This window comes from Varroa jacobsoni, unplaced genomic scaffold, assembly GCF_002532875.2.
Source record: "Varroa jacobsoni isolate VJ856 unplaced genomic scaffold, vjacob_1.0 scaffold_507, whole genome shotgun sequence".
NCBI lineage: Eukaryota > Metazoa > Arthropoda > Arachnida > Mesostigmata > Varroidae > Varroa > Varroa jacobsoni.
In genome coordinates, this window is record NW_019213409.1 from 34370 (window position 1) to 62368 (window position 27999).

General features: G+C 38.4%; 1 protein-coding gene and 2 long non-coding RNA genes across 4 annotated transcripts; 1 reads left to right on the forward strand and 2 right to left on the reverse strand.

Moving 5' to 3' along the window:
• Positions 1-143: 143 nt before the first annotated feature.
• LOC111261007 (uncharacterized) lies at positions 144-3934 on the reverse strand. The gene is made up of 2 exons (XR_002680708.2): positions 3800-3934; positions 144-302 (listed from the first exon to the last, which is right to left on the reverse strand). It is a non-coding gene; the product is annotated as an uncharacterized LOC111261007 (long non-coding RNA).
• On the forward strand, positions 299-7767 carry LOC111261003 (transcription elongation factor SPT5). 2 transcript variants are annotated; one of them, XM_022834164.2, is made up of 7 exons: positions 299-1249; positions 3196-3257; positions 3417-3518; positions 3811-4187; positions 4457-6336; positions 6503-7122; positions 7369-7767. In XM_022834164.2, exons 2-7 carry the CDS (start codon positions 3201-3203, stop codon positions 7618-7620), a joined length of 3288 nt encoding a protein of 1095 aa, XP_022689899.1. In that variant the 5' UTR covers positions 299-1249; positions 3196-3200; the 3' UTR covers positions 7621-7767. The 2 variants fall into 2 exon arrangements, with proteins under 2 accessions (XP_022689899.1, XP_022689898.1); XM_022834163.2 differs by lacking the exon at positions 299-1249 and having other exon boundaries at positions 2656-3257.
• LOC111261006 (uncharacterized) lies at positions 4055-27999 on the reverse strand. The gene is made up of 3 exons (XR_002680706.2): positions 27724-27999; positions 19501-19742; positions 4055-4194 (listed from the first exon to the last, which is right to left on the reverse strand). It is a non-coding gene; the product is annotated as an uncharacterized LOC111261006 (long non-coding RNA).

Consider the following 27999-nt stretch of genomic DNA (forward strand, 5'->3'; position numbering starts at 1 on the left):
TGGCGCTGTAAAGGTCCAGCATCTCGCTAATCAAGAGTTACTTTGTAAGTTTAGCTTGAGTTACAATTGTAACCTAAAGTGTTGAAGCAATGAGGATCGACAAAATCTAAACAGATTACCTCAGTAAAAGATAAAAAATGCAGTTCGAGGGGAATATCACCTAAAATAATGTTTATTTCTGATAGCCATTCACTACGCAGCATTCCCAGAAATTTTACCTGGGATAGGACGCCAGTACAAGTGAGATTTAGTTCTGTTGATCGTTGTGCTGCCAGCTGATGTTCGGTGAAGGGTCGATATATCTATAGATAGAAAGGAATACGGAATTATTTTTTTACGCTTAGCAAGATGGCATTTAGATATGGGGAGCATACCGACCGAAGACTTTGCTCGTAGAATCCAGAACAAAAGGTTGTCTACTTGGTTCATGCAAAGGACACACTGGTATCATTGAATATGCAACTTACGCGGTAATCTAAAGGGAATTGCGCAAATGCTAGACCACCTCCGTCGATATTCACCTTTTTATACCGATATAAGTTAGGTAAAGAAAGGTTCGTCCATTACAGGTCTGTTAAAATGAACATACCTATAGTAATCCTACATCAGACAATTTACGCGGCCTGCATTTGCGGACAAGTCACATATGTGTAGACATTGGCCGGATTGAACTAAAGATGAATCGAATAGAACTCGCAATATTATACGTACTTTCAGAACTTCTCGTCATATGAGTTTATATTTAACGGCAAATAATGATACCGTATACATGCATTTATAATCAAGTGTCACTCAGCACACTTTCCACATAGTTTGGAAGCTTAGTACGAAAATCTGCGTAAATAGCCTGCAGTTATACCAACCGAAAGGCAGCTGACAATTTTAGCAGTATCTTTAGTAGGTTATCCATCATGGACTTTTTCTACCGATAGTAATTCAGTTTACCCTTCTTTTTTGATTGTATGCTTTCTGTTGTATATTTTTTTGTACATTTTATACAGTCTACGGCCTAAAGTGCTTGTCGACTTCTCTATAATACCGATTCAGTGGAGACAGTTTACGTACTCTAAGTGTAGAAAGTCTTGTCATAGTATCATCACATGGCAGAACTGTGTGTTTACAAACAGAACTCTTACGTAATGCATTCATTTCATAAAATCGATATCTTACATGCTAGTTTCGATTTTTGAATTTATTCTATTGTTTTTGGTAATTTAAGCTTCTTGATGTTTTTACTTCTACGGAAAAGGTATGTCAACTCTATGAACACTTGGCTTTTTGCTAAGCGGTGAAGTGCAGTACTACTAGTAATTCGAAGTCTTTGCCCGGTTCCAAACTGATTGTAGTGAATATTTCTAAGTCGACGAAATCGGTACAATTTGTTAAATTATTCCAGGCTTGTACTGCTTCAACCTTTGTGCCAGAAACATATAAGATTGAACTCGTGACATTTTGTAGGAAACGCAGTTAAGTTCAGTCTTGCTTAATCAAACGATCCGGTCCTGTTGCCCATAGTTGTTTTTGTAAGATATCATTAACCTTTGGTGATTGCCTAAAGTTCACTAGATATCGCTTAATTAAAGTGTTTGTTTTCTGAGAAGTTGTGCGATACTTGTCTTACGAATCTCAAGGCTGTAAATCATGTGTCGCATTACGGACTTCAAAGCCAGCAAATCGTGGAGCAGTTTATTTAATATATCACAAATCAGATAGTGACAATTTCTACATAGCAGCGACACAGTGATTTTTGATGCACCTAATGTAGCCTAAATTACAGATGTGTATGAGGCTTTCATGAATGATTTATCAGGCCCATGTCTGTGTTCTGAATGAAGCACTTCAAGTGTCTTACATACTTAATCTTCTGATAAGTACTAAAAAACAACGATGGTTAATTTAGTTATCGAACATTTGGACATTTGTCAAAATGGAATCCATTAACACAACTATTTTTCGTTAAATAAATTTTTAGATGTTTAGCGCATTAACGCATTTTGGCAGTAGATGATCATCAAGGGATCAATAATGATGTCGGTAATAATTATCAATAAATTTAGACGGGGGCTATTAATGTAACTTTTGTCGAGCTAACAGTTTTCTACAATAAACGTGATTGAAAAGATTCCAATTAATGAAGCATTTCGTTAGATCAGAGTTTGAATTAAATCAGTTCTTTGTGTAAATACTAACGCGCCAGTGTTAAGTAATCTTCATATTTAAAAATCCACTAAACGTATGAATTGTCAAGTCTAAGCGTCTATCGGCCAAGGAATAAGCGAATTACAGAGGTAACAGAACTAAAAAGTGGAACAATGGTGTGTAAAATGTGTATACGGAAAGGCTTTTGTACATATAAGGTCTATAGTGAGTGAGCCTGCGCCTACGAAACTGCCGAACATATTGATTCTAAGTGTTTTTCATGAATATGTTAAACATGATTTCGGCTAATCGGCCTGGCACAAAAAAGTCAAGTATCTAACACTTATTGAAAACGGTTGAATTGACTACTGTTTGAATATTAATTTTTACTTCTTGCATAGTTGTAGGTTTGCTTTTGTATATTTTTGGGGTTACCAAATTCTCAAAGGAAATAATCAAGGAACCTGAGATCGCACTGACGGTGTGCTTATATGAAGACTTCGTTACTCAACTGAGAAGTCGAGCCCGAAACAGCGGATGCTGTGGTGACTTGTGCGGCTTAGGACACCGTTTTACTATAGCCAAACCATTTCTCCCATGTCCGGATAATTCTATGCTGGAAGCTTTCCTGCATATCCTTAGTATGACAGACTGACGGTAACAGTAAATGGGCTCGTGATTGGCTGTTTCCACATTAGAATCCTTTGATGAAAGCTGTTCGCTCTACCATCGTGAACTGTTCCAATGTGGAAACAAATTAGAATCTTCGAAAGTGCAATGCCGTCATGAGTATGACTCGTTCTACCCGTTGTAGAAAATCTGCCTTCAAACACTAAATTCTTGAGAATATTGATACACCTTGTGCACACTCGACTGGGTTAGGGGTGAAGGTCGTGACTTTCAGATGCTAACCGCGTACGTGTTGCGACTTTACAGATGGAGACAAATAGCCATACATCAAAGTTAAACTCGGATATTTTTTTTCGATTATAACGTATTAGTGAACCCTGTAATTTCCTAACTATACCGATATTTTGTACGTTATTTCAATTCCAGAAAAAATGTCGGACAGTGAAGGTAGCGAATTATCAGAAAACCGCAGCCTACAGGGAAGTGACGTAAGTTGGCCTGCTAAGTTCTGGGAATTGGTTTGGAATGGATGTCAATTTATTAGTCATTTCCCTGACCGTCGCAAATATTGTGATATCGTTAATAGCGAAAAGTGCTTGCAGCACTATTATTTCATGTGAATTTTTTCGTAATGAATTTCTCATCAGAACGAGATAAGCGACGACGAGCCCTCGACAAGTCGCGGTAGTAGTAGCAGCGGTAGAAAACGTTCACAATACGATTACGACAATGATGAGGAAGATGATAATGTAAGTTGATACTACTCGATGCAATATTGTTTTTATTTCTTACCGATGTCGTTAAGGTTTTGAACTTTGCAAAGTTTAAGAAGAAAGTTTAAGTAAAAAAGACTGGGCATGTATACGCAGCTGCACCTGATTGTCATGATCTGTTAATCGTTTAATGGTAGCCTCCTTTAGTTTCTACTAAAGACCTGCTATACTTAATGTCGTGAATAATCTAATAATTTGTTTAAACTATATTATGAAATTATGAGTTAATTTTTTTGCATGCTGCTCATATCCGTTACCACAATGACAGTATGATGACGAGGATGATGAAAGAGAAACTCGTCGAAAAAAGAAAAAGTCACGGGGACGGGGTTTTCTCATCGAGGAAGCTGAAGTTGACGACGAGGTCGAAGACGATGAAGAGTGGGAAGACGGAGCTGAAGAACTTCTGGAGAAAAGCCGAGGACGAGGTACTAATCTCCTTGACGACGAACTTGGCGGTCGCGATGGGGATCGTCACAGCCATCGACGACTGCAAATGATGCTCGATAGGAAACCCGACGAAATAGAAGATTACTACCGTCGAAAATATGCCGATAAAAGTGATTTTTACGGGCTTCGGGGCGATCAGGGCGATGTCGACCTCGATGATGATATTGCGCAACAGACATTTCAACCGAGTGTCAAGTAAGTACTAAAAATGGAATAAATATGAATTGATATTGTTGTTAAATATATCGTCTTACTATATAATAATAATAATAATAATAATAATAATAATAATAATAATAATAATAATAATATTATTATTATTAGTATTTAGTTAATTCACAAAGAAAACTCAAGTCATTTTTGAATAGTAATTCTTTACTATCGTTCAGAATTGCGAGTGATGATTTTTTTTGCATTATCGCTGCATCATTGTAGATTGAATTGTATACAAATGTTCATTTTAGGGACCCAATGCTGTGGATGGTGCGGTGTCGACTGGGGGAAGAAAAAGTGACGGTGCTGCAGCTGATGCGTAAATTCATTGCGTATCAAAACACTGAACAACCGCTGCAGATTCGTTCAGCTGTAGCACCGGAAAATGTGAAGGGTTACATTTATGTTGAAGCATACAAACATACACACGTAAAGGCTGCAATAGAGGGAATCGGCAATCTTAAAATGGGCTCATTTGAACAAAAAATGGTGCCTATTAAAGAAATGATAGAAGTATTGCGCGTAACCAAACAACAAGCTGCGGTTACCCGAGGCCAATGGGTGCGTCTTAAGAGAGGAATCTTTAAGGATGATCTAGCTCAGGTGTATCATGTGGAGCAGGCTCAAAATCGCGTCGAGCTAAAGATGATACCGAGGATCGATTATACAAAACCGCGCGGAGCTGTCAAGAACAACGCTGATGCCGAAAAGAAACGAAAATTTAAAAAACCTCCACAGAAATTATTTGATGTAGATGCAGTTCGTCGTGCAGGAGGAGACGTGTCCACCGATGGAGATTTTCTCATTTTCGAGGGCAATCGCTTCTCACGTAAAGGTTATTTATTCAAGGCTTTTGCTATGAGCGCGATTTTGACAGAGGGAATAAAGCCGACGCTGGAGGAACTGCAAAAGTTTGATACTCAGCCTGAAAACCTTGAAATGGACCTTGGAGAAAAAACAAATGGCATACAGCCATTCGAATTGTTTGCTCCGGGTGACAATGTAATCGTCTGCGACGGTGAACTGGTAAACCTACAAGGTAAAGTTATTACCGTTGATGGTAATAAAGTGTCAATGCTACCGAAGCACGAAGACTTGAATGAACCGCTAGAGTTCCAGACGAACGAATTGAAAAAATATTTCAAAACGGGCGATCACGTGAAAGTTTTGGGTGGCCGTTTTGAGGGAGATACCGGCATGATCCTTAGGGTTGAAAATGATCTAGCTATTTTGTTCTCGGATGTCACGTGTCATGAGCTTAAGGTTCGCACCAAAGATTTACAACTGTGTGCCGACACTGCCACTGGAGTAGATGCCTATGGACAGTATCAGTGGGGTGACCTTGTGCAGTTAGATGCACAAACGGTCGGAGTTATTGTCCGGCTTGAAAAAGAGTATTTTCAAGTGTTGGCTCAAACAGGCAACGTCATTTCAGTAAAACACCAAAAGATTACTCGCAAATGCGACTCCAAGAAGGCCGTGGCACTCGACTCTGAACAAAACCAAATCCATATAAAAGATATAGTGAAGGTTACAGATGGACCACACTCAGGACGAACTGGTGAGGTTAAGCATATTTTTCGCATTCACGCCTTTTTGCATTCACGGTTAATGACGGATAACGGAGGTATCTTTGTCTGTAAAACACGTCATCTTACATTAGCTGGAAGCAATGTCAGGACAAATCCTTGTGGGCAAGGGGTACTTCCAATGAGTGGTTTTTCACCGCGAATTGGCAGTCCGATGCATCCATCATCGGGTATAAGACCTATGCGTTCGCTGGCGCAAGGTCCCGGTCATAATAGAGTTGCCCAGCAAGGCAAGCGTGATTTGTATTTAATTGGTAAAACAATCAAGATTACCAAGGGTCCGTATAAGGGACACTACGGTATTGTTAAGGATGCAACGCAGTCAGCTACTCGGGTAGAGCTACACTCAAAATGCCAAACCATCTCTGTTGATCGCGCGCGTATTGAACCTGTCAGTGGCCCTGCCGGCCGGACAACAGGAGGAGCTTCGTCATACGTACGTACACCGTCATACGGCAGTCAAACACCGATGTATGGTAATCAGACGCCAATGCACGGCTCTAGAACGCCCATGCAAGGATCTCAGACACCGTTATATGAACGTAAGTATCATCTTCAATCAAATCACCTTGATGTGCTATCAAGAGCTTATTTATGTTATCACAGTTGTGTCATAATCAGTGTAGCGTTTAGTGTTATATCTGTTAATAGCCTAAATAGCTTATTTTATTTTTTTATGTATCTAATTGAATTTAATTCGCTGCGTAGCGGGTAACCGCACGCCGCATTATAACGGTTCGGAGACGCCTCGCCATGACGGATCCCGTACACCGCAGCATCACAGCTCCGCATGGGATACATCATCGACATCGGCACGGCATGATGATTTAGACGACTACGAAGAGCCTTCGCCGTCTCCGTCGCCGTCGCCGTCGCCGTCGTATAATCCAGTCACACCGGGTTACCAGCCTGAAACGCCACAAGTAGGCGGACCCTTCACTTCGCAGACACCAGGCGGACTCTACGGCGCTGGACGCAGCCATGATGTTAACTCAACCTATTTACCGCATCAGGGTACGTCGCCGACGTCTTCGGTCGCTGGTGGTTATTCGGTATCGTCATCATCAGCAAACTCGATGGGTATGACCTCTTCTCCACTGGGTTACAACAGCCCCAGTGTACAATTTAATCCCCTGAGTTACGCACCAATGACGCCAGGGGTTGTACCAAGTCCGTTTAATCCGGTCACTCCAGGCGGCGGTATAGGAATAAGCGGGTTGTCGGATTCCGTCGAGTGGCAAGCTGTCGATCTTGAATGTCGCATTGGAGCGATGGAGCACAAAGACAAGGGTCTCGTCGGACAGAAGTGTATAATTGCTGGTGTATCGGTAAGCTGTTTTTTTGTGAAATGGTTGATAAATCCAGGATATTTGTTGGTCTATTGATAGATTAATCATCACAGTTGAAGTTCATCAAGAAGAAGCACATCAGAAAAAATACTGTATTTAGTAATTGAAAATTACTGTGATAGTAATAATCGTCAATGACCTCAATTTTTGTATACATTTACATAAGCGATGGATATTGGTAACAACTGGTTAAATAAATTACGTGTTTTTCTCAACGATATACAGGGAAGCGTCTGTTCAGTCCTACTGTTGAAGGAGGCGCGTGTCATTAGTGTCGATTCGCAGTACCTCGAGCCGATGCGACCTCGCGAAAACGACAAGTGCAAAATCATCTCCGAAGGCGAGGAGGAGGGCATCGTCGTCGATATCAAAGATGAGAATGATGTTGTGGTCCTTGTAGGTGACAGGCATCGGAAATATCGGATGGCTGATCTTTACAAGCTCGGTAGTAAAGATCAGTACATACAGAGTAGTTAACTGTTCAGCTGATGGTTGAAAGAAGCATATGAGTGGTGTTACAAAGACTGGCACCGCATAGTACGGTTGTATTCTTGTTAAATATAATTGTTATCGAAGACAATAAAAACATGTTGAATTTATTTTTTAGTTTAGTATATCGAAGAATATGCGTATTTTCTGCTTCAAAATAGCAAAATTTCAGAACTTGTGAATTAAATCAGGATTAAAATCAGGCAAATTGACGATTTGCAAAATCAAGTTCCGTAAACGAATCAGTGATTAGTTATCTTAAATGGCTGACTTTTACAAAGAAAATAGATTTCAGTATATTCTACGATTTTCGTGCTTAAGCGTAAGAACGGCTGCATCATGTAAGGCAGATGCGAACATGTAACATTTCCAGCAAACGGTTTCGAAACATCATAGCATTTTCAAAACAGATTACACTTCTTCCTACACTTATTATGACATGAAATACTTCCATATTTTCCGCGATACGTAAACATTTCTAAAACCTTTTGGCTATTTCAGCTCATCCTTAGGTTCTGACATCTTCGCATAGCTGAGACCATTCCTTGTTCTAAATATATTTTTATCAACCGTTCCGCATTACGGTAAAATGCTTGATTACTCGAAATATGGCACCTATTTAAAATATGTTATTTAATAACTGAGCATGAAATTGTGCACTTTTCCTTACAGATCCTATGCACAGCTATACGACCTAGATCTCTTATGTTCGTACGTAATCAGTTTTCACTAAATATTCTTACAAGAGATAGTTATTGCAACACAATTATACCAACAAGAATTTGTCATAACTTTGTACTAATAATCAACTGTAGTAAAATGTTTACATGTGAAATAAATACCGTAAAAATTCGTTGAAATTTCATGACACAAATACATTTTGACATGCCATTGATACAATAATGATTAACCTTTCAATTTTGCTCCCAATAAATGTCGAATAAAAAAATGTCAAGATAACCATAATTACAGAAAAATTATAGATAGTTTTTGGCAAAATATTTGTGCAACTGGAACAAATGATAAGCATGTAATGGGATTACAATACACACGGTCTCAGTGATATATAGCTCAACGAGAAGAGTCTAGCGTTTACGCAAGTGAATTGTTTAATGTAGCACATTGGGAGTGAATGTGCTAATGTAGTTGCATAACGCATAAGATTAAATAAAGGTAAAGACACACATCAAATTCAATTATCGAAAACATCTTGTGGTCCGACGAGACCTCAAATCGAGGCTTACTGCCGACGAGGACTGCTTTGACTCTACTGATAAAAATATATAGATTTTTTAAAAATGTTTGCTTGATATATTATCTAATGATCATAGGAAATCTTTAGGAAATCCTGCTTATGATCTTCTTCAGACAATGCAGTTATGTGATTGCTTTGTTTTGGTTCGAAGCAGCTAGGTGCTGAATAAAAATATACGAGTTCTTTTGTACTCTTGCTTATACATAACGATGCTGCCTAGATTTTTAGTATGATTATGACTAACTCGTTTTAGCGAGCGTAAATCAGTTATCCATAAGCAAAGACTCAAAAAAAAAGAAAGATTTGAGCACTATACAATAGTAATGTATAGACAATGAAATTGCCATACTGCCAAAGCTACATGAGACACCGATTTGAATGTACTTAATGTAAGAGGTTAGTTTAGTCAAAAATAAGGTCGATAAGAATATTCACTTGTGGACGAATGTGAAGCATGAGCTATAAACGTGAGGAAAGGCGATTTTTCGGTATCCTGAAAAACAATGCAGATGGAGGAGCTTACGGTAAGCCGGTTTACTCAAAGTTACTATGAAAACCTATTAATGATCATAGCTATTTTCACCATGGAAGATCATAGGTTTCCTATGGGCATTAGAAGCCGGGCGTCGGTCGTAAAAAGGTGTACTAGAAGAATCGGCAATTGCCCTTATCTGGCCTTTGGATAGAAAGAGGACCAGATTGTCGTTCACATTTTAGATACGACTGTTTACTGAGTCGGCTTATAATACATCATTACAAGAGTCATAGACGGAAACGAAAAATTAGTCGATGCGACAGATTCATCTGTCATTTGGTTTAACCAGCGTTCAAGATTGTGACGCAGTCGATCTCATTTTCCAACCGCATCCATCTAATATCAAGCTACTTCTCACCTACCTGCCTAGTCGACAAATGGAAGAGACGGATAGATACCCTCTTCCACTAAAAGCCTGAGGAAGCTAATGGAGTTCTTGCAACCTACGGAAACAGAGATGACCTAATTGATATATAATTTAAATAGAAAGTTTGCGAGTACTGAATACGATATAAATTAACTTCACTGTACACATTTAAATGCGATTGGTCATTAGTTTGCTTGTTGCTTCTTTCTAGTAGTTGCTAGGTTGTAGTTGTGCGGAAATCAGACTATTGTTTTATACGAATACACTTTAATTATCGACAGCTATTTCTAACTTTTAGTGCGTGTTTAGGTCCTTGTGACTAGTATAAGAGGGTTTACCGTTCTTTCCCGGTAATCGGGGCGTGCGTGAGATTTTGTCGGCTACTGGGGGTTCTACTTCCTATCTGACAATGTACGCTAGTGCCCTATTTAAAGTTTCTTAACACTAGAAATAAAATGCTCAGCACAGCCAAATAAAGGCTTCCTTTCCGGGAAACCTCAGGTTCGTCAGATCCACTTTGCTCTTGGAAAAAACACTTATCGTGTCCACGTGCAGTCGCTTCATGTACTTTCATATAGAGAAATTACGCTACTTTAATATAAAGCTAAATAAATGTAAGTGCCAAGTTAGTAATTCCTTATACAGAAGTGAGGATTTAATTACGCATATAAAATTATGTTTCACATTAATTGGCTTTTGGAAGATCGCAGTAAACGATTATAAGCTACTAAATAGTACTTTTTAGAAAGTCAGCGTTATATATTATTTATAATATTATACAACTATGTCGTTTTCATGAGATTATGCACTTAATTTTATCCTGAGCCTGCTGTATTGGTACGATAAAAATAAAATCCTGTTGATAAAATTAGTCTTAAAATCTACTATCTATTTGGACAGTTCGGACAGAAAATAAGTGTTTTATCTGTTCTATCCTGCTCTAAAGCTGCGAGCTATCTGGCCATTTCGTAAATTGTTTGATTTTATTTTAGACTCTAACTTGGTGCAATTTGTTCCCAAACCATTCTCTCGTTTCGCGTGATCGCTTAAAAAAGCGATCTCTATTTAAAGGACTTTCTTTTTCACGTGGTTTCCCATCACAATTGCATTGCTGTTATGAAGTGTCTCAACCATCTCATTTTCCTTAAACCACTTATTGACTTACCTAAGTAAAAACCTTAACTAGAATTCTTTTAAGATATGTAATCTGGCATTTTGTAATGTAGATTCGTTGCATAGATCCGACCTGTTTGCCATCATTGAATCTAGTTTTTTTATGTATTCCCTTTTAAATATTCCATTATAATAGCACGTCCGGAAAGGAGCCTACAAAGCCTAGATCCTCGACTAAGTTTGTAACTTACTGTAATAAAATTGTTCTGTATGCTATTTATCATAGGGCGACGAGAAACAGAATTGTCCGACTTGTATGTCGACCGCAGCATGTACAAATTTTTTCTATCGAAGGCTCAATAGGTGTGTAGTCTATGACACATCCATGGCTATAGGCAAACGTTACATTTAAAGCAAATTTAATATGTCCCAGCGCTACGATAGCGTATTTTTAGCAGACTACATAAAGCATCGTCACTTTATACACTAAGGATTTGCAAAAGGCGCTCATTAGGTCAAATTACGCTTACTGAAGCATTCAATACTCAGTTGTTTAGGAATCATAAATTAAGGACAGTAGAAGCATGCCCACCCCTTTTCGATGAAATGTGGACAATCTAATAATTTTTGAGATAGTAAGATGCCACAACGTTGTGGCTTACTTTTAGTTCGGTCCTGTATATGTGAAATTAGTCATTTGTGTTAATGCCATATTGTCATAATAGCTAGCCTTTCTACCACAGACTTTCTGCCACTGACGAAATCATAACGGAACTTTATTGTTAGCTATCAAAATCTCTATTTCTAATCTATTAAGATTTTCTTTAGGGGGCGGCTCATATTATCTATGACGGATGTCACTAACAATAACCCGGAAACAGCAGCCCATTGATCCACTAAAATATCCATCCGACCGATCTAAGAGTTTTAAGAAATGCACCGTCCTGATATGATCACCATGGGCCTTTATGCTCGTAAAACGATGTCTATGAACATGTTTAGGCACGCTTCGTTTGGCCTATCGAGATTTGTATCTTTAACACCTCATACTCTAAAGGGTTTGCCGCCTTACATAAACATACAATTCCTTCTTTACATGGTGACTTTCTTAGGTAAGAAAGGTCAAATGAATAAGCTGTTTCCAGAACGGTATTTTACAGTTCGTGAGCGCATATTGTTTGAATAAGATCTTACTGTTTTTGGCTTTGAATAACAATAGATATGATCATACTGGTTACATGAATTTGTAATGTGTGTACACCAAGCAGCACGGATGATACTCACAAAATGAAAACTAAATTTATAATAGCAAACAGAAACTGTAAGTGATCTAATTTTATCATGTATATTTTATAAGAATTATTAAAGCTAGGATTAATGTCACATAATTCCGTGGTCGAACATTTGCCTGCATCTATAAGCCCAATTTAGGAGGAAAGACATTTATTCCATTTATATTGGCTGACGTCGAAAAACATCTAAAGTTTGAATATTTTTCTATTCGTACCCATACAAAAAGGTGAAGATATTCACCCCATATGATTTAGCTATTTTGAATGTGTTTTAAAATGGATAAACGTATTTTATATTTTGTTGAAAATGACGAAAACGAATGAAAGCTAATTTGTACTCTTGAAATGTCTAAATAAATCTTGGTTGAATTAAACAGTCCGTTCCGACTTTCCAGCTAGGTTTTATGGTGGCGGGCGAAAAAAGCTGAAACGGTTACGTTTCAGATCGCGAGGCGAATGATAATCTGAGAGGCCAAGGTGAAAGCAATCTAGCAAATTGTCCTGAAGGCATGGCCCAATAAGCTCGCAATCGGCCAATCTTGGTGTTAGTGGACAACTGTCTTCGTCGTACAAAAATGTCATGAGACTGTCTCCTTGTCTAATTTAGTTAGAACGCTTTTGACTCTAATATTTACCTCTATGTTTTAAGTTTTTTTAACCTAGTCTATACAAAAAAAGTGTAATAATAAGTTGGTTGTACAGAGCACAATTTGAACAGGTAAAGTTACGCAAAGGAGCCCTCGAATTTACCACGCAGATGCACCTTTCACAGTATTTCATTCATGTTAAACTTAAGTTAGTTTGACAAAGTGTAGTAAACCGAAATCACAAAAAAAATAGGATTAACTGTGCAAATGTCCTGTAGTGAAAGCATGCTCGGGACAGTGGTATACTCACAATATACATATTTTTTGGTTCGATCTCACCATTTACTCACGCCTAATTATGTTCGAGTGAACTTGTACCTTCGAAAGCTTGTTCATCGGGCGACGCCCAGCAAGCGAGTGACATTCGGTAAGATTTTGTGAGATTTCTTTCGAAAATACACCAGCAGCTCTTACTGCTAGAGAAACGCATCATGTTTCCGCTATGTATACTGCCTTAAGCTAACACGAGAGCTGCATGAGCTGAACTCACGGACGTTCGGTCAACTTATTCGAGCTACTGGTGCTCATATGTGAAAAAAATAAAGGAAATAACATATAAGAAATAAGTAAGTAAGGCAAGTTCAAGATATCTCAAATGTCGTTATGTTTGCCACTGATCGTTTTCATGTTCAGCCCTGTACAGCTGACGAGCAAGCTTGAACGCATCAGATGTAGTGTGCAATATAAAGTGCTTACTGTAGTAATAATAAATTTTTGTCGAAATAGGACTCCTTCTAAAACTGTACCAGCATTGTACTAGGGCAAACCGTGAAAAACGACTGCTGTTATGAACGCCGTGCCCTCATTGGCACGAATGACAGCCTCCACTTGCGTACAAGGATCGCGGAAGTGTCTTGTGTCTTTTTGATAGCACCTATTCTACCTGCGGAATGCAGCCGGCCTTTAAATGCAATCACTTGAAGTCTGCTGGAGCAAGGAAGAATGTGCAAAGCGAAGAGGTCACCTCTTAGAAGCTGCGACCTGATGGGTGGAAAAAAGCTGTGCGTGAGTACGTACTGGTTTAGGCCACGGGCGCCTAAAAGCTAACATGGACATCCGATATGAATAATAGCATGCATTAACAAGCGCAGTTCAATCCTTTCGTTGGATAAAGACACAGCCCGAAGTAAGTATTCCTTTTCTTTTAAGGACAGATAACATCTCCAGTTATACCACTTAAGAATTTGAACTTTACTTTCAAACTTCCGATTATGGCAACATCGTCGTGTCGCCAAGTAAATATGTTAATCTGCTGTATAAGTAGCACATACACAAAAAAGTGTTGTTTCATAGAGTCAGACCAAGTCAGACTTATTTCTATGGTTAACTAACACATTTTATTATAGCAAAGTGCTAATCTACTGGATTGGCTGCCGAAGAATATCGAAATTAATTGAGCGCCCTACTTTTCAAATTATTTGTTATGCTTTTGAAATATAGCCCAGTGTTTTGCTAGCGATCAGCAGCAAAATGTTTTTGTGAATGTTAGTAACAGGGTGCACCAGGCAGGCAAATGGCAGAGAGCCCTACAACGTGGCTGAATGCTGCGCGAGAAATGATTCGAAAACTTCCATATCGAAACGTGGTGGTTTGCTCTTCGGGGGGTTTGGACATGAACTGTGCATTGAATATTATTGTGATATAATCTGCTCACATGTTCCGAGGCCTGAGTGAAATTATGGTACCTCACTTATGACGTACACCTTGCTACTTTAGATAAATTGTTTGTTTTTTGTATAGTCCTAATGACGTTAATTCAAATCACATATATAGGTCTACTTCTCAGTTGCGTTTTATTCCACCATAGCTTTGTTTCTGACAAAGCGAGCCTTTAAAACGATTTTCTTTTGTGAGCGTCCTCGAGGCAAAATTGGAAAAGCCTTCTGATCGTCACCAGAAAATTGAGAAAACGATATATTTCCAGGACAACTATATATATATGTATATATAGCTTCGTTCAGTTATATATAGCCTCACCATTAAGTTGCGTATAGCCTTAATAATCCCTTTAGCCTGACAGTAAAACAATATTTAGCCGCAACAATCCAATTTAATTCAAAAACAAACTTATTACACCAAAAGGATGTCATTACCTAATTATACAGCGGTTCTATTCTATAAACAGGCGTATGCTCTAAAGATCAAGCGAACATTCAATTTGTTAATGATACCTGATCTAATAAATTTAAAGTACATCTGATAAAATCTCCGAGGGAGGTTAATGGGTACAGGTTTTGGAAACGAATGAAAATGCGGGGTTCAATGAAACCGGCCCCCAACGAGTTTTGCAGTTACTGAGAACCGACATTTCGCTTCACCTCATCAACTTGCGTAGGCCGTGACCCATTTTTTTTTAAAATTTCGAAGGACAATTGAAACAATTCCATTTGCTTTTTAGTTCGTGCTCAGCTCTATGGAATATGGTAGCTTTTTGTGGGAGCTAAAAAGGAAACACAGTTTCAACGTCAGACCCAGCTCAGCCTAAATGACTTGTGTTTATTTTAGCTCCTGTAGGCGAAAAAAAACTGGCAGGGAAAATAGTGAGAGATCGATCATGCAATTTAAGGTCGTGTGATAGCTAAATCGAGCAGTTAAATATGAAGTTACTGGATATATAGAAATAAAACTGGCCGGCAGTTAAGAATGAGGAACACGTATAAATAGCACAGTGGCTATCAGCTGAAATTTTTCCAATAATAGAGCGATTTTTGACATACCTAATCGACCAATATAGACCATTCAGAAAACAATTTCTAATAATTTTTGTTATTTATCGGGTAACGTCGATCAAAATGGCTGAAAAAAGTTTTTTCATCTTAAAAAAATATCAACATACCATTAACGTGCTTGTAAGACAATACATTATAGAAGCGCGCTACTGTAAAAAGCAATCAGGCAAAGGTCACTACCGTTTGCCTCATTCTAGATAATTAAGTAACAATCTAAGTGTGGATGAGGGAACTGTCTCTATTTAAATATCCCGCGAAAGCGTTGATTCTCCCGAAATGAATCATTGCAGGTTTCACTATAGCTTAATAGTCTTGCGGACTTTTCCACAATTAGACTTCGGGATGGCGACATACTTGTCCCTCAAAAACTTAATTAACTAAGAAGTAAATGTAATTATATAGGAAATTTTCATAGTTATTAGTCCCTTGATCAGAGTACTATATAGGCAGTCCCTTTGCAAGATGCACTGAAACCTGTATCTAATATCCTTCAGTTTGTATTTATTGATCGATGAAGTCTATAAACAAAAGCATAGTGGCATTCTGATTTCACCGAATGAGAGGCGGTTGGAGGATTTGTTTGAATTTAATGTGCAGGGTTCGTAACAAGTAGAGTTTATTAACAAAAATTAGGCAACATTTGAGAACATTCTATGAGAACACGATCTCATAGAAAACCGACTACCATAAAAGGACGTTTTTCATTAGTACGTAGATGTTTTGACTGATTTGAGACAAGTAGCTGTAAAACTTATACGAATGCTTTAAAGTACGATTTAAGTATAAATACGATTTAGTAAAAGCCAGAAGCCCGTTAATAATCTCGATGAAACTTCTAACTTCCAAGAATATTGTCCAATTATCGATGCGAAAATATATGCACTGCTAGTGCATGAAACCCTTGGTTCAGTAAAGAATTCTTATTCGCTATTGAGCACACCTGAACGTGTTTATGTCTGAGTAATTTAGCGAGAAAAGGCATGACTCATCAAAAAGAAGAAATAAATGTATGGTATAAATTACGCATAGGCGTATCCGTTACAATAGACATCGCAACTAGATACTGTATACGAAAAATAGCTTCATATATAAAAACAGACCCTGCCCAAAAGGTAAAGCTAGATTAGAGTTTAATAACAATAATGCTCGGTCGGCGGTAGCCGTTGTTTTACTATTGTTATTACAGGGTTGCTTGGTACGCTCATGGAAGCGGTAAAACCTTCGTGCAGTTGCGTGCATCATCGAATACGTACAATTATATATGTAGCGAACAATTTCAGCGCTAATACGTATGCATGCAAGACCCAATCCACCAAACCGGAACACGATCTAATCAGCGAAGTATTACACCTAATAACATTATCTTGTATGACTAATACGAAATATACATTAAAAAAGATCAAATGTATAAATTCGTAAATAAATATAATTTAACCTCTGGTCCGCGTCTGACCTGAGGAGCCTTTATGGTAATTAGGGTATAACTTCTTGCCGGTATGAATGCAGCCAAGGTAATGAGTATTGTTGGTAGAAAATGTCAACAACGAGTCCGATCTTGTTCCTTATTTCTATCACGGAGTATTACAAATGTCCATCTCAATAATTTTCGACTGTGCAACCATATTAAGCGAAATATAATAAATAGCCCATTTGAAAATACTCCAAAACAAAGAATTAACGAATAAATAAATGTACTTAATTTTAGAAAATAATAAGTGCATCGGCGAAGTCGAATGTGACGTATGCAGATTCACCTAACCGTTATGGGTCGAGGCTTCTATTTTTTCAGTCACCTATTTCAAACACAAGCGAATCGGGCAGATGCCTGCCTAAGCGGATCCAAATAATGACCAGGAACACCAATTTCAATAAGTTAGATATTAACAGACAAACAAAACAAGCTTTTACTTTGAAGTTGGATTCGATTAAGAGATAAAAACTGCGCGATCCTAAAAATTAATAGGAGAAATGTTCTCGGCGTTTGTTTCTTTCCTCGAGATCACCTCATGAATTATTATGATGAATGAAGTTATTTTATTTAAGTATACCCAGTAATTTCGCCCGCGTACATTTATGTACGCGATCGAAATGAAAATAAATAGTATAACTTCAAAAACCAAATAAAATCAAATGTTCAGTATTTCCAACGTACGCGTTCGTATTCGAAACAGATCCGTATGTCACTTTACGTTATGCATATAGCGGTCAGCTAAGCTCTCCAGAAACGTCTCTGTGCTCATATATAGTGGCCTATTTCTATTCGTTCACATCTATTCAGATCTATTCACTAGCCAGCATGGAATAACTTGCATTCTATTGAGCCCATGTAAACTGGAAGGTGTACAATGTAATGGATTGACAATCGTATTGGTATTATTGCCACATTAAATGATTATGGCCGATGGCGCCTTTTAAGTTGAAAAAGAAATCCTCAAAATGGAACTTACCGATGAGAATCTACGCAATACATCTGGTATTGTTCTCCTCAGTAGGAAATTGCTTTTTTGTCGATCTCTAAGAAATGAAGCCATTTTAGCTAAGATTCAACCATCACCGAATGTGTTGATGGGGTACCGTATCACGAAATCGTACCAACGATCTAACTACGTGTGCTGTTTATATTCGTTTGCTTTAATAACTAAACGTTGATTAGCGAGTATTCTGGTCCTTTAAAAGGAGTCGCTAGACTTGCAGCAGCTCAAAAGAAATTGGCAAGGCGTAGTGTTTCTGAACGTATCGAACAATTGCTGTTTAGCAAAGCTGTACACAGGGCCACGTCTTAGGCTATCGTTTCTGAACGCACAACTACCTTGTAAAACTTGCCAGCAATTGCTACTAGGACGCTCTGATCTGATCAACAGTTCGTGCGTTCTATAACTTTGGTCCTGGGTCAATCACTCAGCTAACTGGAGAACGCAACAAGCCCACTTTCTCCAGTGGAGTTGGTAACAAGGTACTATGGTAATCACAACATTCTATATCGGTGGATAACAGTTGTATGTGTAGATCTGGTTGCATTTTTCAAGTAACATATATTTTATTATGGAGACTAAATGGAATCTTCCTTGTCTGCCTCAGCTCACAATACTCAGCCAAGGAAATTGCCGTGGCAATCAGGTACCCATCTATAAAGATGATTTGGCTTCCAGAGGCTCCAAACTCATAGCTGTTAGGTAGATTCAATACTCGACTATTACCTCTCATTGTTTTTCGATGTTAAAGGGTCGGTAACTGATTGCTAGACCGTTGGCGATGACTGCTTAACACGAAGGACAGGTAAAAAGCCGGTTTAAAGAATGCCATCATCTTTAGTAATTTACTAAGTACAGTCTTTTGAACTGTTTATGAATTTGGTATTCACTTTAGATGTGCTCTACGCGTAAGACGCATATCAGTACTATAAAAGCAATTGATATTTAAACCATCTATCTCTTATATAAAGTTAATAGAAGAATTTCATGTGTGATGACCATCGAAAAAATAAGTATCTCGACAATAAAATAAAAAACCCAATAAAAAATTTACCGACAAATAAACATTTTGCTAAGTTTTAGTTGCTAGTCTTGCTTGATTAGCAAGCTTTTCACGTTCTAATTCAGACTTTAATTAAATTTGTAGGGATCGGAGGCACATATTTCTTGTATGGGTACTCTATGCAGAAGCAAAAATAGGATACGAGGCGGAATCATAAGTTTGTAGAACCTTGCTAGGAAAACGACGCCTATTCCAAAGTAGGCTATTTTGCGCAAACCTGATACATGCGAGACATTGTTGGGAGATTATTGGTTGGGAGGCTCTGAAGCAGCGGTGGTAGGTATAAAACTCAAAACCAAACGTTAGGTTTTGTTTAGGTCGGCCTGACGAAGTTTAAAGTGTAAAAGAAAATTGCATGTGCTGTGTTTTTATCGCCCTAGGAACACGAAAACTTACCTCATAAACTTCGTTATATTGATTTTGCATAGGCAACAGTCCTAGTAAACGTAGATAGTACAAGAGCTTAAGGTGACGGCAAGAATTGGTAGGGGCCACGTCTCCACATTGCTTATTAGCACAAATACAGAAACGTATTCCATAGCAGTATCCCAGCTGTCTTTTCTGTCACAGGTTTCGATGCCACTGTTTCAGTATTGCTTCAAGAACTTCGCTAGGATATGGGATTGCATAGAAATCACCTGAAGGGAACAAGCAGGCAAATGGTTATTACTACATTCATTGCCCGTTCAGTTCCTTGGATTTTTATTCAAGGATCAAGCTATGACCATACCCAAATTCCAATCTAGTCCTCCTCTGTGTCTCTGTAATTAGTGGACACGTTACCATAGCATTATTACGAAAACAGAGATAGATTTGCCGATATTTATGCGCGGTATACCAATTTATCGCAAAATTAGTTGGCAATAGACCGGTGTACCAAACAGATCGTAGTAGATAGACTGAATACAGGATCTCTTCTATGAGAAGACTGATTGGTTCCCGATCGAATGTGAAAGTCCACTATTTAACAATGAATAATACTGCTAACCTTTTTATTTTCAGATCCCTCGAATAAGAAATACTATTTGCAAGGGGTCTTTTATAGGCACCGTGTGTAGCGAACTAAACGCGTCGAGTCCAAGGGAAATAAGTGGAAAACGTTATTTTTGGTTTTCCGGCATAAGCAAAGGCGTAGATTATAAATAATGTACTGTAACTCTATCGTTAAGCCAGATAGGTAACCTGTTTACGATCATATCAATATGGCATCAATCTATAAAGTCGTAGGTACTCTATTTAGAATCTACAGTTTTTTTATGACAAAGAAACGGGATTGGTATACATAAAATACCGAATTATGCAGAAAACTCGTGAACATGACGAACAAATTAGAGTTATCTGCTGCGCATTTAATTAATTGGTTTCAACTGACCAAGCCGCAAGAAAATACCTAGTATACTATGTAGAAACATACCTAAAACAAAAGCAGTGCTGAACTTTAAACTTAATCAGATCTATCATTATTTTAATACATACTTTAATGCTCAATAATGTTGGACAATGCTGTTCCAGAAGTACACTGGAAAAATATAACATCTTTATCTACGAGTGCGACTGTGTATGAAGGGTCAAGCGGCCATTGTCGGGAGCAAAGGCATTTTAATGAGATAAAACAATTGAGCTTAATTTTTCTGAGCCGAACTTCCCAGACTGAATAGACAAGCCTTGTTCTCAGATTTTACGACTAAACGTTATTATCGTGCTGTTTTAGAGAGCCTTCGTAGGCAATGTCCAACACTTCCTAGATTCCTTTTTGTTTCTAATGCATAATCTACGTAGATCTAATAATCTACGTAGAGCATTGTCAGTGCCGCTTATCGATCAAGGTCTTGTTCTAGATCGACTCAACGTCTAGAAGAACTAGAATTATACGGTTGAATAGATGGTACATACGGGCTGAACAGAGCTGAAATATTAACAACACTTGAAAAGGGGTTACCATGACGACACTTTCAAGCGGAGATTACTCACTTCATAAAGTTTCAACGTAAAAATATGTCAATCTCTACCTAAGCTATTTAACTGTACATATAAAATGCTTTGCGTTTCATGTCTAAAATCACATCTAGGCATTATAGCTAAGCGACAAGAACTTAGTTTTTTTTTTAAAGACACGCTTTGTTATTAGGTTTTGGCGTAAGTTGTTCTTCGTATATATAACTTAATATTTGTGACTCATTCAGAAATACGTAATTCATCCATATAAAATAAATATTTGGATCAATCTTGCGGTTTCACGCAATCAGCAAAGATTGGGCATACCTTCACTACTGTTTTTTTACGGTATTTTTCGTGCCATTTTATAGGATTAACGTCCACACCGCTCGATATAAAATCGAATAAAAAAGGGACTGCTTCTTCAGAACATGAAATCGTAAATATTTTCATAGATATATGCAGTTGCGAGCTGAGAAAAATTCTTTACCTACCTTGTAGAGGTAAAATTCTGAATAAGGTCTACGCGAACTTCTATACGAAATTTTTTAAAGGTACTTAAACTTTTCTGAAAACTTCAAGGTCGTCAATAGGGCACCCAAGCTGCTCAGAGTGAGACCCGCTTGTCTTTCGTTAGGTGCTTATTAACTATATTCACAGCCACAGCAACAAGTCACAAAGAGCTTCCATGGCGGCTCATAGAAAGACCATAGGTTTGCTAACCGCAAGAGGACTTAAATCTATTGAATCTCGAGCGTGGGTAGATTTACCGCTGCAGGCCTAAAGATTTTTTTAGTCTAGAAAGATTTTTCACCGCGAGGCAAATGACCGCCTACAGCAACTGTATGTGTTCTTCACCTTACATCATTCTACGTCATTTTCTGCATTAAATAAACTCTCGGATAGAAAATATAGCCAAAAGTTGTAAAAAACACTGCTAGAGATGTCATACATCATATCTAATTTATTAAGACCGGGCGCTTTTATATATCTAGCCACCGTCTAACATCCACATCAATATTATGTATCTATATGTTCATTTTTCCTGTCTCTTTGCTGACCATTCCCTAACTCTCTTTGAAGTTGAAAGGTCGGCGATCTAGAAACAACAAATCTGCCCGCATTCAGTTGCTCGTGTATAAATCCAATTTACCTTATTCTATAGTTTTCGTTCGCTTTTCATACAGCCTGCCTGCTTACCTGCCTGTTTAGAAAGCTCGACCTGCGAAAAAAATAGCTTACCAATTCCCTCTATTTCATTCTCTGTCTGACTTGTAGGGAACGAGATGTAGATGCCGCGTGCTGCATTTTTACACTTCCTTTGAATTGAACAAATCGAAATGCTACTTAGTTGATCATCGTCGGCCTGCCGGAGACGCTATTGGCCGCGTTGCCTTTGGCCCGGCTAAGCTAAGGCAATGTGCCTATCTGCAGCATTAAATAAAGCGTCCTGATTTTGCTTGTCCTTGCTAGCGTTTTTTCTTACGTACTTGATCAAATGAATGAAAGAGAACAGCACATTTTCTTTGAATAGATAATAAATATCATTTGAAATATTGACTTTGGCTTTCCGTGTTTCTCGTTCTAAATCTCTTTTTCATTTAGAGAACGGCTTGCACTTAGTGACGTGCGCATTGGAGCTGTTGAATGGGGTAACATATGTGGATGTGTTAATAATGGTCCAATCAAGATTTAATGAGAAATGAATTTGTATGAAAAGAAGAGCGGAGAACGTGCCGAGCCCGCACGAGTGTGTTTAAATGCTTACGTGTACTTGTGTATGTGTTTATATGAGCAAGCGAATAAACATTTGCTTTTTATTATTATTTGCTTTAACTCTGCAACGCTCGTCCCGTTTTATTCTATAAATACGGCTAAGAAATATCGGCTGTCGATATTATCTATTGATTATGAAGCAATGAGCAGCAATTTAAAGATAATCTGAGTAAAAAATCTAATAGTATTTACATTTTTTATATACATTTACTATAATTGTACGATCAGCCAATACTAGAAATACGGGATACTTCCGGGGAATCTCGATTTGGACTTTATCTGTAAACAGTCGCTGTTTTTAAGTTATGTATTGTATAACTTCTGCCACAGTTTACGTTTGAATCGTAAAGAAAGAAGTACTTCTAATGCTCGTAACTTGTAAATCTCATTGATATTATGTGTCAGCCTAACTACAATAGCCTACGCGAAATAAGCCGTTGTTTTTTCTTTTTCATTAACTAGACGTGTCGCCTCAATAAGATATCCATAGAAATAAACGCAAAACATGCTTTTCTTTTTTAAAAAAAGTTGTCGCTCCTATATCGCGAAACATTTTTTCTGCGGCAGTCCAATTTGCTGAACGCTGTTTCAAGGTCCAATCGGCCGCGGCCTGATATTTCATAGCTCGGACAAAGGCGCCCTTACTATTTCTTTGCGGTATTAGCTCCCAAAGGGCACTATTTGCAGCGTTTGTTGAGTGGAACTTAATGACTCACCTAGATCTTGTGCCGATATATTAGTGATATCTGTTCTCCTGACTTGCTTCCATCAAAAATCAAATACGGCCATCATTTTTCTGCGGTGAAATTCCGGAGGAAGAATCCGTTTTGTGGATAAGTAGCACGATGTATTCATTCGGCACACTTACCCTCCTTTAGTATTAATACAGACTCTCATTGAGGATAAGCTTTATGTGCTTAAATATAATTATGTCTCAACCTGAAAGCTAACTCGTTCAGCTTTATATATACATACATATATAATTTGCCCGCTTTTTTAACGCAATGAACAACTGGTCAAGGAGAGCGTTCTTCTTTGCTTTGGCATTTCGTAGTTTGAACAACAAGCCCTTGACGGCTTGGTTCAGTGTGTATCTGAAAATGATCATTTAGATGTACAAGCGTCCTGTCAGTCTCGCAGATTACTTCACATGAAGGACACATCAATGAAATGAAGAAAAAGACTGATCAAATAACGAAATCATACGAGACTATGAAATTGCTTATGCTAAAAGAGATTGATAGGGGCGCGTTTGTCGGCACAGACGAAGTAAATACAATAGAGCAGCTGACTGACAAATTTGACCGGCAAATCACGTATTGAAAAGGCAAGGCTGTGAAAAAAAAAGTTTGCATCTTGTTAATCAGTTAAGACGTTTTCATAGCGTGTTTCCTGCCGTGGTTCGCCCCTTCCATTATTATATAACAAGTGATATTTTAGCCAACCCAAGAGGCTTATAATATCGGTTAGAATTCGAAAGCTTTCGCCCTACCCAGCTGACAGTTTTGTTTCTGAAACAACTTTCCTCTAATATGGAAAACAGTGAACAAGCGCATACTGGCTTATTTCGCAAATAGTCAGTAACAAAATGCGCCCCGCTTTTTACTCACTTTGCAATCAGCAAGACGAAAACGACTTTATGCTATTCGACAAGAATAACTGGCCGCAAAAGGGCAAAAACTACCTACAAGGGGTCAATCAGAAACAACGTGTGCCATGTCCGTTTGCCATGCCTGCTCCTATGATGGGACAGTAGCAGTATGTTTGTACACCAACCAGAGACACCAAAGGTCGATTCTGATTACAATAGTTGGTAAAGCGACGAATATAGCGATAGTCTCTTCTTATACTGGATCTCTAAATTCTTTTTTGTTAAGCCCCTTACCCTTAAAATTCTTGAAACAATGCCAAAGCAACGGTATTAATGACTGTCCCGCATAGGACAGCTGGAAGTCAGCTAGAGTAAAAAAAATATGTTGGGCCCCTTTACTAATACTATGTTACATACGTATTCAAAATAAGCTAGATTAGTATGATTTTGAAACGAGGTATTATTAACAAGGTTCGTAGCCATATTACCTGAAAGCCAAGATAAAATATACCGTTCCCTATATATCTGTGCATCATAAATTTCAACTAAGTAAATAAAAATAACATTTTTTTGTGGTTTTAGTGGTTTAATATTATTGTTGAGACATCTTCTTTCGAGAAGTCATTTTTTAATTATAAAAACGAGTCATTTTAACTTGTGTGATGACTTAGCAGTATCTTCAGAACCACAAAATACATCATAGTTGAACGGACTTGCTCGCGCAGATTGTGGCGTCTTTTTTAGCCGTGTGCATATTCGCGTGGAACGGCGTGGTCTATGTAATACCCATGTTTCGATTTATACCGTTATGGCAATCATATCTAAGAAGCGTGCTGCCGCCACGCTGATTTAAATTTAGGCTTTTACCACGTAACAACAATAAGTAAATGGAGGAAAAATAAGAAATTAGGAAGCATAAAATGATACTATTTAGGTTAATAATTACTTGTATGGTTGCCATGCCATGTCATAAGCTTGTTGAAGAGACCTTAGATGAGATCCAGTTTGATTGTATTTGTAATGGTGCCAAGCTCTTGATGCCATACTTGCAAACAGATGATTCCAAGGACCAATTTGAATAATGTGTATAACTAAAGTGTGAAAAAATCAATGCCGGTATAACCTGATGAAATACGATTAGTACAAGTCGTGAAGACTGATTCTAAAATTTACTAGATGTGAAACCTCGATAGTTGCCCTTCGTAGGCAAAGCAGTGTAGCACAAATGTGAGATAATCATGATTGCGATGTGAAAAGATTTGAAGATGTTGAAAGCGGACTGAATGCCGAGGGACCTAATTCGTATCGTCATCGGAAGGTTTGCGACGTATTTGTTGGTGTACAAGAGAATTTTCCATGTGTCGATGTTTTTTGCGGTGTGCAATACACAATACAATATGTGCTTGCTTAACTATACTCTATAGTACAATATATCATTGTCTAAGTTACCTTCCATGGAAAAAAATTCATAACTGATCAAAAAATATAACATTAGGATTAGCTAGTCTTGGCTGTGATCTGCGCGCCTGAGTCGTCGTATTTCAAGCCGAAGATCGTCGTCTGGATCGCGTAATGTTGACATCGAAAAATGTCAACTTTGAGTCTCAAAGGTTTACTAGAAGACATGGATTTCTCCTAGAATAGTCCTGTGTTCAAAATCTACTTCATGTACAGCACAATATATACAGTGTGTTACAATTGCGGGCAAGAAGAGCCTCACAGGGTTTTACCTAGTTGAATTTTGTGCTAGCATTACGAGAGCGTATAATGAAAGCATGACAAAGAATAGTTCCGCGTTTCGTTAATAACTATCAATCTTCACACGTTATATAAATAACTTCACGATTCCTATGGTGCTAACAACAACTGCTTTAGTGATATCACCAACCGTAAGAATTTGTCCGCAACGACCCCTATTCTAGGTTCGAGCATTGCGCGATTTTGAGCCTGTTTTTATATCTGCTCCCAATTACAAATAAGTTGAGTGGTAAGAAACAGCATTTTTCGATACATACGATGCTGAAATTAAAAAAGCTGCTGAAACAGCCCGGGATACGTGTCGCGCCAACTCTGAGCGCCACTCAAAATAGTTTTAGGGATTTGGAAATGGCATATTGGACTCACTCAACTCTTCGAATTTGTCTAGGATTTGCCTCGAGTCACTTTTAAGGATCATCGTTAGATAAGCATACATCTCTTGGCTATATATTAGGTGCGCACCGTACGAGGAACAAATATGCACCAACAGCGTTCCGTTCGCACCTGTTGGACATTAAGAGAAATTTCAAATGAGCCAGATGCTGAAAATGCTGTTTCGGCTACTCGATATCGCTCTATATAGTAATAGAATTTAGCCATATGGGCACCTGTTAATCGGCGCAAGCAGATTGACAAGCACTGAAATGTCCACAACAAAGATCCTCTGTGCTCTTCGATAGGATGCACATCCTAGTAGGTTTGGGGACTGTACCTAATCTGTTCTATAAATAAGCTCGGGCGGTCGCCAGGACGTTCACCCATTCCAGGAAAAGCCTCTACGACGAACTGTTGCTAGACACGCGTAAGCCATTTCACCAGTTCCTCTACCACAGGGTATGGTTGACGGGAGCTTGCCAGTGCAAGAAGCTATTGACATTGGGTAGCTCTGGTAACCCTCAATCCGTCGATTACGCAACGAATTTCTCACTATTGAACGAAAATGCATGCCCCCTAGCGTCATGTGGGTAATAGGCAATCAAAGGTGCAAACGAACTGTTTTCACTTGCGAATATATATAAACCGCCAAATTGAGAAACCGAGGTGCACATATAGCTAGGTCGAAGCAGGTATGGGGCCCAGAACCTACAGTTAGTTTCGGCGGAAGCAAATAACCTTTAACCTTGGACCTGACTTCCACGCTCGAAAGAGTTCGAGCCCGTGCCATTCAGAGGCTGATGCTGTTTGATTCTCCTCCGATCACCGTGTAGAATGCACACAGCAGCGTGCCAACGTCAATGGTTCACTTACACTGAAGACTTGAACTTCAATACACAATATACAGTTTTTATGGCAACGTTAGATCTTACATCTTCGTGTCAGCTACTCAAAGCTTCAGTTGAGAACAACGATAATCGGAAATGCTTATTTGATAGGTGACGTGATCCTGCCGTATCGCCGTTTTCGCCTTTTGATGCAGTAAAAAATTTATTATTATCATGTGGAGTAACGATACTGTGCGAACACACATATATTTACCTAGTAAAAAATGAATTTTTCCGACATTGGACAGAAGTCATTTCGCCAAAAATGATGTGGTCCTCTTATCTACGATGACTTACCGGGTCGTTCTCAAAACTCTTCACCGGTATTTGCTCGAATGAATATTCATCCTACGAGTCCTAGTATCTGTCCTCATTTAACAAACGTTGCTTTGTTCCAGGTTTGGATACACAGTTGACATCGATTGTGAAAGTCTTGCGAAGTCTTTTCCAATGCCAGTGTTGCCTGTGGCCTGGTGGGTGTGCCTGGGTGGGCCTAGGTTGACTATTTCGCTGCCAGGAAGTAGAATGATCCACTTTAATCAAGCGCACCTGCACGACAAACTTATGTTAAGG